General features: G+C 67.6%; 1 protein-coding gene across 1 annotated transcript in view; it reads right to left on the bottom strand.

Moving 5' to 3' along the window:
- The window catches only part of CPNE7 (copine 7), a 37,405-nt gene extending 24,858 nt beyond the window's left edge, over positions 1-12,547 (bottom strand). Inside the window, exons 1-2 of the mRNA XM_075939837.2 lie at positions 12,403-12,547; positions 7,669-8,657 (exon numbers count right to left, since the gene is read on the bottom strand). Coding sequence (XP_075795952.2) covers positions 7,669-7,842 — 174 coding nt within the window. The 5' untranslated portion in view covers positions 7,843-8,657; positions 12,403-12,547. The remainder of the gene's footprint in view (positions 1-7,668; positions 8,658-12,402) is intronic.
- Between the last annotated feature and the right edge of the window lie 743 nt (positions 12,548-13,290).

Below are 13,290 nucleotides of genomic sequence, written 5' to 3'. Positions count from 1 at the left end.
GGGGGCACCGTGTGCGGGTCTGTGTCTGCCTGGGGGTACCGCCTGCAGGTCTGTGTCTGCCTGGGGGCACTGTGTGCGGGTCTGTGTCTGCCCGGGGGCACCGTGTGCGGGTCTGTGTCTGCCTGGGGGTACCGCCTGCAGGTCTGTGTCTGCCTGGGGGCACCGTGTGCGGGTCTGTGTCTGCCCGGGGGCACCGTGTGCGGGTCTGTGTCTGCCTGGGGGTACCGCCTGCAGGTCTGTGTCTGCCTGGGGGCACCGTGTGCGGGTATGTGTCTGCCCAGGGGCACCGCGTGCGGGTCTGTGTCTGCCCAGGGGCACCGCGTGCGGGTCTGTGTCTGCCCGGGGGCACCGTGTGCGGGTCTGTGTCTGCCTGGGGGTACCGCCTGCAGGTCTGTGTCTGCCTGGGGGCACCGTGTGCGGGTATGTGTCTGCCCGGGGGCACCGTGTGCGGGTCTGTGTCTGCCTGGGGGCACCGTGTGCGGGTCTGTGTCTGCCTCGGGGCACCGTGTGCGGGTCTGTGTCTGCCTGGGGGTACCGCCTGCAGGTCTGTGTCTGCCTGGGGGCACCGTGTGCGGGTCTGTGTTTGCCTGGGGGCACTGGGTGGCACTGGGCAGGCAGGTGCTGTCTCTGCTCCGGGAGGCTGTTGTGCAGGGCTGTACAACGAAAGGAAACAAAAGCGGATCCGGCCCACGGGCCTGCCTGCTCCTGGACTGTCGCCAGCCACAGCAGCCGGCTTCGCAGCCACATGGGCAGGGCGGGGCAGAGGGCAAAGCCAATCCAAGGTGGTGAATTTGGCTCTATCCCGCCGGCGAGAGCGGGCAAGGCCTGGAGGTGCTTGGGCGCAGTGAGGAGGCACTGCGGATGCCCACGGCCTAGCACCTGGCCAGGTGCCCGGGTAAACCATGGCCTTGCCTCCAGCCTCTCCCGGCTCTCAGTCCACAGGGGTCCAGGATTCCTCAAGAACCAACCAGGGACTGGGAGTAAGGGACAAGCACTGGGATAAATTGGGCTCTTCATCACGGGAGATATTTACGAGCAGGTTGGACAGACACCGGGCAGGGGTGGTCTAGAACAATCCTGCCTCAAAGGCCGGGGCTGGGACCAGGACTTGACCCCTGGAGCCCCCTTCCGGTTCCAGAGGTTTATGATTCCACGACCCCGCCGCAGGGCGAGAGCCGCGCCACGGCCCAGGGAAGCCAGAGGAGGGAAGGGGTTAACCGCTCGCTCCTTTGCTCCATTCACAAACCCACAGAGCAGCTTCCAGCTGAGAATCAAAGCAAGAGGAACCTTTATTCCTTGCTGCTGCCAGGAGAGATCCCTGGGGCTGGGGGAGAGGCTCTGAGAGTGGCAGGCAACGGCTTCAGTTTCCGAACCGCGGCGACGCTGGCCTTTGCCACGACGACTGGGCCTGGCTTTCAAGGCGGCAGCTACCAAGGCTCAGCTGCGTGACCACTGCTTTCTAAGAGCCTGCTGATCTCCCGAAGCCTCAAACCCTCGCTTCTCCCTACTGAGCAGGGACTGTTCATTCATTAGGTGCCGGGACTGTCTAATCTTGATGGGCGTGATCGGAGCAGCTCCGGGCACTCTGCTCCCTGCGTTATACCCGGGGGGGATTTCACAAGAGCCAAAAACGGCTGGAAATCAAGCGTTTGTTTCAAGACTGAGTCGGGCGCCGGGGAAACGGGTCAGAAGCAGCCGCCCCTCCCGGCCCGGCATGAGCCAAGTTCAACTTCCGAAGCCGGGAGCCGTCGTCAGACCGTTCTCAGTCACTAGGAAAGACCCAGCGGCTTTCCGGGGCTGGGGAAATGGACGAGCTCCGCACGTGTCTGCTATTGATTTTTGAGGCCAGCCAAGTGCACATGGCAGGGTTAGGACCACGCGGAGCCGGCTCCGGGTCAGAAATTAGCCTCCATCACTGCTACGCAGGCACTTTGCAAGGAGTCTGCGAGACTCGGCGCATGGTTCCGCCTGTGGTTCCACCGCATCCTCCCAAAAAGCCCTCCCGGGCTTCCGCTGGGCTCCGCGCTCTGCAGCACGGCAGGCAGGGTCGGTGCGGGCACGTCCCACCCCGGCGGGATCAAGTGGTTCCCGCACAGGAGGTGTCAGGGTGTCCCAGCTGGAGGCTGGATCTCCAGGTATGTTATAATGAGGCTGCTGCTTTGTCACTTTGCTGCAGACAACAGCCGCTCAGAACTGGCCATGTCGGTGCGGACAGAGCAGAGACCCTCCCGCACCCAGCTCCCTCCCACTAAAGAAGACTCTCCGCTGGCTGCTAGCAGTATAGTGCCTATGACACATGGTGAGCAGTTCCGGTCCCACTCATCAGAGGGCACGTGAGTCTAATGGTGAGAACAGCTTTGCCGAGACGCCGGAAAACGGACCCAACAAACATTCGTTTTGATTCTGGTAACTGCAGGAGGGCTCTGACCTGCTGCTTTTGTCAGGCCTGGGGGGGCCAGCTGGGGGCGGCCCTCACGCCAGCCTGGGTCGCCTTCCCCTCTTCCTCTCCTGGTCCTGGCTTGGCACATGTCCTCCCCGTGCCACAGGGGGCTGGCTTCTCCACCCTCCCCCAGCTCTCCGGCCTGCCTCCTGTGCCCTCCAGTGCAGAATCCAGCTGCAAACTTGAGCGCTGGGATTTACTGGTGGCTGCATGGACGGACACACACCCCACTAGGGTAACAGCATGAGGGACTGGAGCCCAGACCCCTGTACAGCACCCCCATCAGCTTCACCCCCGTGCAGTGCTCCTGCCCCATCAGCCTCACCCCCATGCAGTGCTCCTGCCCCATTAACCGCACCCCCGTGCAGGGCTCCTGCCCCATCAGCCTCACCCCTGTGCAGGGCTCCTGCCCCATTAACCGCACCCTGTGCAGTGCTCCTGCCCCATCAGCCTCACCCCTGTGCAGTGCTCCTGCCCCATTAACCGCACCCTGTGCAGTGCTCCTGCTGCACACGTCACACACAGCTGGGGTGAAAACAATCTCTGCCCCACGGAAAGGGCAAAAGGTGGGAGAGAAGCAGGTACCAGTGATAAAGGAGCCTGGTGCGACCCAGCCAGGGCAGTCAAGGGCGCCAATGCAGCACACCGGAACATGGGGGCCTCCCCGAGCCTCCAGGGTGATACACAAGTTCCTCTCCCCGCTCGGCCCAGGCAGGGCTTCTGTAGCCAGCTGCCTGGGGCCGGCGTGGATTGGAAAGGGGCCGGGCTGGGCCGGCCGGCAAAGGAAAGTCCCTCCCCCCAGCTTCTGACAGTGAGGGTGGCTGGGCAGAATGGAGCGTTCTCAGGACAGGCCCCAGAGCCAGTCGCATCTTGCAGTCCCTGCTCTCAACACAGAGGGTAGGAGCGAGGTGGAGGGAGTTCAACATAAACGTGACTCACGTTCTGTGTCTAGCAGAGACCCCCAGGAGCTCCCCAGGGAACGGAGAAAGGTCCTAAACTCACAGGGGCTGGAGAAGCACCCACACAGGTATGTCCGGGCACCAAGGTTCCCTCTGATTTTTTCCATCCATGGGCAGAATAAATTTTGTTCTGTGTACCGAGGCAGGAGCTTTTGTGCACCACCAATAGAAACAGGCTGCCGGCTGTGGCTGCTCTGTAGTCAGCTGGGTGGCACCTGACTCTTTCCTGGGTGGCTGCCCAAGTGCTCAGCTTACAGGGCACGCTGCCTGGCACTGTGGCTGCCTCGGGGCCTGCGGCATGATGCCATGTCCCCTGCGGTGGGAAATGCTCCAGGGGCCCATCTGGGCACTCAGATGGAGACGTTCGGTTCCGGCCCGGCACGAACGCTGCCGCGACAGGGCAAGTGTCCAGATGGGAAGCCGGCGATCAATACGAGACGCAGAGAGCACATGCGCCACCGGAACCACCTGACGCGCCGGCTCGTCCTTGGCCCAAGGTTGGCGCGGGTCTGTCTCAGCTCACTGGGACGCCGCTCGGGGCGTTTTTTAATAGCTCGGCAAGAAGGCAACAGTGACGCCACCCTTGGCTCACCTCCGAGGCCAGGTTTTCTACCCCTTAATCCTCCCCTCTTGGCTCCATTTGTCCACGTTTCCCTAAGGCGCGGCCCCCAGATCTGGCCCCCCAGATCTGACCCCCACGCCCTGCCGGGAGGTCCCCACTCAGTAGCCGTGCGTTTGCTTTTCCTGCCTCAGGGCAGAGTTTTGCACCCGTCTTTCATGAATTTCATCTTGTTGCTCTCAGACCAAGTCTCCGACGCGGGGAGGTCGGTTGGACTTTGGATCCTGCCGCCCAAGTGCTTGCAACCCCTCCCAGCTTCATCGAAGGCTGGCAGCATCCTCTCCGCCTCCTTAGCCAAGTCATAGCGAGGCTCTGAAATGGTGCCAGACACACACCTAGCCCCGGCGGGCTCCCCCCGACGCGCTCGCCTGTTCTGAGCGCCATCCGTGACGCTGAACACGGGCTACCTGCCACTTGCACATCCACCCTCTGCTGCTTTCCTTGTGGATCGCCTGCATTTCCGGAGTCTCCCTCAAATCAAGATCGATTACGTCTGCTGCTTCCCCCACATGCTGTCCGCCCGGCGCCCTGTCACAGACGCAAATGGGGTTGGCTTGGCGTGATGCGCTCTTGACAAATCCACATTGACTGTCCTTTATCGCCCTGCTCTGCGCCAGCTGCTGCTCACGCTGTTGTCCCCGGACGTGTTCCGGTACCATCCCGACACCGACATTAGGGTGGCTGGTCTGGAATGGCGGCGGTCCCCTTTCTACAGCCAGGTGCTGCGCGACCCTGGGCCAGGCGGACGGGGCTTCCTCCAGGAGCCTTCTCCGCTAATTGGGAAGGGGGCTCCGCTCGCTTCCGCTAGCGCCACGAGTCCCCAACGGCTCATTTCTCCTGCCAGCTGGAATAATCCAGCGCATGGAAGTGTCTTTAACCGCTTCCTTCCCCGTCTCGCCGGGCACCCTCCCCTGCTCCCTGTGAGGTCCGGGGAATGGCGGGCCACTAGTCACCTTTCCAGGGACGACTGCAGCAACACGGGAGGGACCCACGGTGACAGCTCCAACCCCCAGCCCAGGCCGTATCCATGGTAACCCCGCCACTCCCTGACACATAGCTGTGCGCACGGTGACAGCTCCACCCCCCCATCCCATGTTATACCCAGAGTCACCCTTCCACTCCCCGTCCCACCTTGTACCCCTGGTAACAGCTCCGCCCATGTTGTACCCATGGTAACGACTCCACCCCCGTCCCACGTTGTACCCATGGTAACGACTCCACCCCCGTCCCACGTTGTACCCATGGTGACGACTCCACCCCTGTCCCACGTTGTACCCATGGTGACGGTTGCTCCCCATCCCACACCGTACCCACAGCGACCACCCCCCCGTCCCACGCTGTACCCACAGCGACCACCCCCCCGTCCCACGCTGTATCCACAGTGACCGCTCTACCACCTGTCCTAGGTCACAGCCGCGTTGGAGGTGAGGCCTAGAGGAGGCCTGGACGTGGCTGCAGCAATGCAAGGCAGACGGGGCCCGTCCCCACCCAGCGCCAGACACCGGGGCCTTGCCCCGTCACACCGGAGCAGAAGGGCTGCCAGGACTCGGCACGGCCAGGGGGCCCGCGTGGCTACAGGAGACGTCCTCAGGCCGACTCTGGCCGGGCAGGCCCCGGCTCTCTCAGTGGCCATGTTTGTTGGGGGGGGCAAGGCAACCCCTGGCTGAGCAATGGGGTGACCCCCCCAGCCATGGGGGGCAGCGTACACAGGCCAGTCTCACTCCACCGGGCCCTTCCCCCAAGGGGAGGCAGCAGGGCCGGGGTCTCTGAGGGCCTGGCGGGAGCCGAGTCCCCACGTGCACGTTCTCGCGCGCTGAGCCGCGCTGGCAGGAGCCGCGGAGCCGCTTCCAGGAACGGAGCAGCCTCCCACGCCCCCCCCCCCAGCGCCGCGTCAGCAGGCCAACTTCCTGGGGAAGGCACCCAGCCAGGACAGCGCCAGCCTCCGCGCCTGCCCCCCAGAGCAGCCTGCGGCAGGCTGGGCTCCGGGTGGTAGCGCCAGCCCCTCCGGGCACCGGCGAGCCACGGCCCCCTGGCCCGCTGAGAGCTCTGCGCCGGCAGGCGCGGCAAAGCCCCAACCCCCAGCAGGGCCCCGCTGCGGCCGTGGGTGAGCCCTGCTTGGCCCCTCGCGCCCCCTGGCACCACAGTCCCCATCTCCTGCGGGTGGCAGCCCCAGGGACAGCCCCGGATGATCTCCAGGCCCAGTGGGGACGGAGACCCGGCTGTGGTGCGGGTGATAATTCCTTGGCTTAGCGGTTGCCAGCCAGTGCCCCCGGGGGGGCCGTTTGCTGGGGCGGAGCAGCGCCGGATGCGCCCGGCAGGGCTTGTCGCAAGTGTTTGACAACAGCTGGACCCCTGGCCAGGCCCGGCACCCACCCCAGGGGGAGTTTTGCCACCTACAAGCTGAGCCAGGAGTTCCTGATGTGGCCTGTGGGCTCAGCCAGGACACTGGGACCCAGGCAAACCAATGCAAAGTGCCTGGGCTCGGACACACCCTTGCAGTGACACCCCTAGAATCCATCGCTCACCGTCACCTGGTGTGACCCGGTGGGAAATGAATGATCATTAACCAGCAGCTTCATGGAGTGGCGTGGGGGAGCATCATTATGTTACCAAGGGGAAACTGAGGCACAGAGTGGGGCTGGGACCTCCGGGTCCGTTCGTCTATTGCCCCGTGGGTGCACCCACGGCATGTAACGCAGTGTGGCAGGGCGGGGTGGATTAAGCACCCCCAGCCCGGAGAGATGGCACAAAGCATCCGTGCTGCTAAAAATAGCCCCCCAGCAGAGTGGCACGGTGGGTGTGTGACCAGATGCAGCCTAAGCAGGGCTCAAGGGACGGGCTTAGCTGGGATCGGGGAGGCGGGAGGGGCTGCCTGGATGCTGCCCCCCTTACCAAGGTTCATAAAGCAGCAACATCCTGTGCCCGGGGCAGGAGCCTGTGAGCCAGGGCTCCTGGTTCTGTCATGCCCTCGGGAAGGTTCCGTGCCTCAGTTTCCCCCCGCCTTGCTGAGAGGCTGTGAGCCTTCAGGCATGAGTGCCAATAAGGCCCTGGGATGAACGGCTGAGCAGGCCTCTTGCTGGCTGCCCCTGCCCGCCCCTGGGCCCAGCCTGCGGGACTCACCTCCCTGTGCACATCACTGCTGCCCACGGGCACCAGCGCCCGCCCCCATGTGGCTCTGCCATCTCCGACGCCGGGCCCAGCGGCTCCCGGAGCGCGGGAGGAACCCGAGCGCCTGGGAAGGGCAGGGTTTGCACGAGCCCCTCGTTGGGCGGGGGAGATGGCACGCCTGCCCGGGCGGAGCGTGTCCCTGGGGGCTGGCAGCGGAGCAGAGACAGCGTGGGGAGCCCCACACGTGGGCTGCGTGCAGCACAACGGAGCCTGGCCCAGGCTCAGCCTCCGTGGGACCAGGGAACACCCCCAGGCCACAAAGCGACTGGAGGGGGGAGGGAATTTGCAGCCCCCCCAGGCCTTTGGGGCAGCCCCCCGGACCTGACGGGAAAGGCTGGGTTTCGGGGTAAGGCTCCCAGGACAATCCCTGCTCAGAACTCCCTGCCCCGTGGCCCGGCTGAGCCAGTGGGGCCTGCCCGGCATGTGGCCAGCCCCCTCCCAACCCCCAGGCCACTCCCCCTGCCCCGCCCGCGCCCGCCTACCTCCATCCACTGGCCCTGGGACTGCATGAGCAGCACCACGCAGGGGTCCGACTTGTTGAGCGTGTCCCGGTCCAGCAGGTGTTTGCAGCTCACCCGCAGCTCCACTTTGGAGAGGCAGGTGGCGGAGACCACGCCCAGGGAGGCCTGCGAGGCCAGCTCCGGGAGCTCGTTCATGCTGGCGGAGGGCGCAGTGGGCGAGGCCGGAGGACGTGGCGTTAGGGTCTGGACGAGAGGGGAAAGGGCATCCGGTGGGGGTGGCGGGACGCAGAGGCAGAGTGGTGGGACGGGGGCTCGCTCCAGCCAGGGGTCGACGGGGAATCGCCCGCAAGGCGGGGCCGGGAGGCCCGATCTGTGGGTGGCTTCCGATGCGCTCCTCACTCTCGCTGGAGTCTCTGAACCCGGCCCTTCCTGCCTGTGCCCGGCGACAGGCGCTGCCCCCACCGGAGCCCGCTGCCAAAGGAAGCCGGTTGGCGTTTATTTCCCCGCGGATATTAACGAACCGGCATGTGTCCCTGGCCTCCCGGCAGACCCCACGCGCCTGCTCAGCCTGGCTCCGGCTGATCCGGGGGCACCGTGTGCAGGATGCGCCCCGGCCTTTGAGCCCCGCACAGCCTGGCGAACGGCGAATGCTTCACGCTCCAGGCGCCGCCCTGGCCAGCGGGGAAGGCTGAGCGGCCGGGAGCGTCGCTTCTGCCCGCGGGCGGCTGGGAAGCCGGAGAGACCCGGGCTGGCAGGTCGAGGGCGCGGCTGGAACGCCAACAGCTGGAACGAGCCGTCCAAAACGGCGCGGCGCGGGCAGGCGTGGCAGGAGTCCCGGCGGCAGCAGCCGGGCCGAGGGAGCCGCTGGAGGAAAGCGAGAGTCGAGCGGCACCGGGGCCTCAGAGGGCAGAGGGCAAAGGGGGGTCAGAGTCTCCTGCTGGCGGGTCCCCTGGGGTTCGAGGCCCCTGTTCCTCGCAAGGGGCCGGTGCCGGGGTCACTGCTGGGGCGACCTGCAGGGTTCAAACACAGACAGGATGGGGACAGGCCCTGGGCAGAGAGGCTCTGTAGGCACAGCCCGTCTGGGAGCCAGGCTCCCCGCGGGGCAGGGATGGGTGAGAGACCCTCACACCCAGCCCCTCCGGGAGCTGCCCACCCGCCTCTCCTGCTGGAACCGCTCCGCACGGGGGCCCCGGAAGCCATGGGGCCGGTTGTGTGAGCTGCGGGGTGGCCGGGATCCGCCCTCCCCCCGGGGAAGACAAGGGGCAGGAGCAGGGATGCTCCGCTCCTCCAGGCAGGCACCCACCTGGGCATCACGGACAGGACCCTCCTCTCTGCCAGGCGGAGCAGCCCAGCCCCGGAGCCCGCGAGGGAGCCGCACGAAGGGCCGGTCCTGCCCAGGGCTCCTGGCCCTGCTTTGCCCACCCCAGAGGATCCCCCGCTGCCCCGCCAGCTCAAAGCAGCAGCTTCCCCGGGCTCCCTCCCAGGCTGCCCCCCACAGCGCGGCGAGTGCCCGGGGGGCTGGGCGAGCTGGCTCAGGGACTCGGCTGCCCCGTGCTGAGAACGCCCTGGGCACCTCGGCAGATACCCCCTGGCACCCGGACACGGACGCCCTGGCCTTGCCGTGGCAACACTGGGTTTGAAACCCGGCGCCTTCCGTTCGACAAGGAGCCCTGTGGACAAGAGCAAACCCGCCCGGCTCTGCCCAAGAGGGGCCCAGGTGCGCAGCAGGGGGCTGTGGGTCGGGAGAGAGGGGCGTTGGCAGAGCTGGGGGGCAGGGCTGGAGTAGCCTGGGCTGTGGGTCGGGAGGGAGGGGTGTTGGCAGAGCTGGGGGGTAGGGCTGGAGTAGCCTGGGCTGTGGGTCAGGAGGGAGGGGTGTTGGCAGAGCTGGGGGGCAGGGGTGGAGTAGCTGTGGCTGTGGGTCGGGAGGGAGGGGCGTTGGCAGAGCTGGGGGGCAGGGCTGGAGTAGCCTGGGCTGTGGGTCGGGAGGGAGGGGTGTTGGCAGAGCTGGGGGGCAGGGCTGGAGTAGCCTGGGCTGTGGGTCGGGACGGAGGGGTGTTGGCAGAGCTGGGGGGCAGGGCTGGAGTAGCCGGGGGCTGTGGGTCGGGAGGGAGGGGCGTTGGCAGAGCTGGGGGGCAGGGCTGGAGTAGCGGGGGGCTGTGGGTCGGGAGGGAGGGGTGTTGGCAGAGCTGGGGGGCAGGGGTGGAGTAGCTGTGGCTGTGGGTCGGGAGGGAGGGGCGTTGGCAGAGCTGGGGGGCAGAGCTGGAGTAGCGGGGGCTGTGGGTCGGGAGGGAGGGGCGTTGGCAGAGCTGGGGGGCAGGGCTGGAGTAGCGGGGGGCTGTGGGTCGGGAGGGAGGGGTGTTGGCAGAGCTGGGGGGCAGGGGTGGAGTAGCTGTGGCTGTGGGTCGGGAGGGAGGGGCGTTGGCAGAGCTGGGGGGCAGAGCTGGAGTAGCGGGGGCTGTGGGTCGGGAGGGAGGGGCGTTGGCAGAGCTGGGGGGCAGGGCTGGAGTAGCGGGGGCTGTGGGTCGGGAGGGAGGGGCGTTGGCAGAGCTGGGGGGCAGGGCTGGAGTAGCCTGGGCTGTGGGTCGGGAGGGAGGGGTGTTGGCAGAGCTGGGGGGCAGGGCTGGAGTAGCCTGGGCTGTGGGTCGGGACGGAGGGGTGTTGGCAGAGCTGGGGGGCAGAGCTGGAGTAGCGGGGGCTGTGGGTCGGGAGGGAGGGGTGTTGGCAGAGCTGGGGGGCAGAGCTGGAGTAGCGGGGGCTGTGGGTCGGGAGGGAGGGGTGTTGGCAGAGCTGGGGGGCAGGGGTGGAGTAGCTGTGGCTGTGGGTCGGGAGGGAGGGGCGTTGGCAGAGCTGGGGGGCAGAGCTGGAGTAGCGGGGGCTGTGGGTCGGGAGGGAGGGGCGTTGGCAGAGCTGGGGGGCAGAGCTGGAGTAGCGGGGGCTGTGGGTCGGGAGGGAGGGGCGTTGGCAGAGCTGGGGGGCAGGGCTGGAGTAGCCGGGGGCTGTGGGTCGGGAGGGAGGGGCGTTGGCAGAGCTGGGGGGCAGGGCTGGAGTAGCCGGGGGCTGTGGGTCGGGAGGGACGGGCGTTGGCAGAGCTGGGGGGCAGGGCTGGAGTAGCTGTGGCTGTGGGTCGGGAGGGACGGGCGTTGGCAGAGCTGGGGGGCAGGGCTGGAGTAGCGGGGGCTGTGGGTCGGGAGGGACGGGCGTTGGCAGAGCTGGGGGGCAGGGCTGGAGTAGCTGTGGCTGTGGGTCGGGAGGGACGGGCGTTGGCAGAGCTGGGGGGCAGGGCTGGAGTAGCCGGGGGCTGTGGGTCGGGAGGGAGGGGTGTTGGCAGAGCTGGGGGGCAGGGCTGGAGTAGCTGTGGCTGTGGGTCGGGAGGGACGGGCGTTGGCAGAGCTGGGGGGCAGGGCTGGAGTAGCGGGGGCTGTGGGTCGGGAGGGACGGGCGTTGGCAGAGCTGGGGGGCAGGGCTGGAGTAGCTGTGGCTGTGGGTCGGGAGGGACGGGCGTTGGCAGAGCTGGGGGGCAGGGCTGGAGTAGCGGGGGCTGTGGGTCGGGAGGGAGGGGCGTTGGCAGAGCTGGGGGGCAGGGCTGGAGTAGCCGGGGGCTGTGGGTCGGGAGGCAGGTGCCAGCAGGGCTGTGCGGGGGCCCCGGGCTGCAGGGTGCCGTGCGCAGGGGTGCCGGGGTCTGGCTGTGCCTCCCAGCCGAAGGACGCCCGCAGGGAGCAGGCGCTAGGGTGACAGCGAGCACAGGAGGCCCAGCCCAGTGGACCCAGGGCAGGCGCCACTCGCCTGGGCAAACCAGGGCCCCAGCGGGCAGGGGGCAGGGGAGGGTCCTGGAGGCGGCGTGAGGAGGGGGATGAGCTGCTGGGGCGCACGGTGACCGGCTGGCGGGACCCACAATGCCCAGCCAGCCTCCTGGGGACAAGGGCTTCTGCAGGGCCCAGCAGCCTCAGGCCTGGGGAGAGGAGCTGGGAAGAGCAGGAGGGGATTTGCCTCCCCTCCCCCGGGGAACCCGCCCAGAGCTGGGGCAGAGCCCCCCTGCACTGGCTCCCCTTGGACTCAGCCCCCAGCCGTGCTGCCGCTCGGGGAAGCTGTGCTGGAAGAGGGGCCCCTTCGGATCTCGGTGCCCAGCGGGGTCCTGCCCTCCCCCCCCCCGCCTCCTTGTGCAACCAATGGGCACCACGCTGCTCTCCCCCCCTTCCAGGAGTCACCGGGGTGCCCCTCACCATGGCGCCTGACCCAGCTCGCCATGCAGAGCCCTCGGTTGGCGTGGAAGGGGTTACACTGGCCTCTGTGCCTGGCTCGGCACCTGCCCCTCGCCCACGGAGGCACCACGACGGTGACATGCAGACAGGGCACGGGGAGCCCCGGGGGCAGGGAGCAGCAAGGGGGCTTTCCCCTGCCCTTGGCACCCGGCCGCGGCCCGTGGCTTTCACACCGGGGGGGACGTGTGGCACCTTCCTGGGCACACGCTCTGCCTGGCTCCGGCATACACTTAGTTTGGGCTCAGACCCAGAGCGGCGCCCGGCCGCCCGGCGCTCCCAGACTCGCCCGCCGGAGCCCGCGCTGTCGTGCCAAGTGGCAGCTTCTGCCAAAGTTCACCGGGAAAGTTCTGTGGGCAGCGGTCCTGGGGCAGCGTTTGCCCACAACCCCCGGGAGCATCCCCCCGCCAGCTGCGCCCACTCCCCTGCAGCCCCGCTCGCTGCTGGGGGGCTGGGATCCCTCTGTCCCAGCCCCGGCTCTGCTCCCCCCCCAGCTCACCTGCTCGCCGGCCGCACCGGGCCAGCCTCACTTGGCTCCGTGCTGCCCGCCGGACCCCGCGAGCATCCTCTGCCCGCCGGAGCCGCGCGCTGCCTGCCACCTCCACAGCCGCTGACTCAAGCTGCAGTTCACGAGTAAAGCCCTAAGAGGGAGACTGGCAGCAACTTTTAACTGCTTCGCTGCCAGGCCCGGCCCCGTGCACAGCAGAGCGCAGCCCCCAGGGAGCCTGGCCCCGTGCCGCGGGAGGGACCCAAGCCGCAGGGCGGGTGAGGCGCACCCCCGGGGGCCTGGAGAAGGGCAAACAGGGCAGCTGGATGGCACAGGGGGCAGGACCAGAGGCCCTGGGCAGTGTCCACGCCTGGCCCCATCCTGGAGCAAGTGGCCAAACCACCAGGGTGAGGCCCCGAAGAGACCGCCGGGGTCAAAGGAGCCTGGGGGTGTCGAGAACTAAATAAACCAACCCCCCCCCCACATCCCCACCGGCCTCCTTTGCCAGGCACCGGCCTCCTGGCGGGGGGAGCCGGAGACGTGACAGATCTCGAGTTCGGGGGCTGCAGGGGCCCTGGGCGAGGTGAAGCCACTCGACGGGGTGGAACGGCCGTACCGAGAGCAGCGCTCAGGGGTTGGCTGGCAAGCTGAACAGTGATCGTTGTCGCCTGGCAGGGCTCCCCGTACGCCGAGCACTTGGGCAGCCCCCAGGCGAGATTCCGGTGCTGCCAAGCTGATTAGCAGAGTGCCCACAGCCGGTGTTCCTAGGGTGGTGCACGTGCCCTGGTGCATCACACAAAATGTATTCCACACGCAGATGGGAAAAGGAGAGGGAACGTTGCCGCCTGGGTGCTCTTCTCACACCCACCTTCCACCCATGCAGCTCCAAGTCAGGCTGGT

This window comes from Pelodiscus sinensis, chromosome 12 (genome assembly GCF_052426305.1).
Source record: "Pelodiscus sinensis isolate ZL-2025 chromosome 12, ASM5242630v1, whole genome shotgun sequence".
Lineage (NCBI taxonomy): Eukaryota > Metazoa > Chordata > Testudines > Trionychidae > Pelodiscus > Pelodiscus sinensis.
Note: the sequence above shows the minus strand (reverse complement) of the source record. Positions and strands in the feature narration are given on the sequence as shown.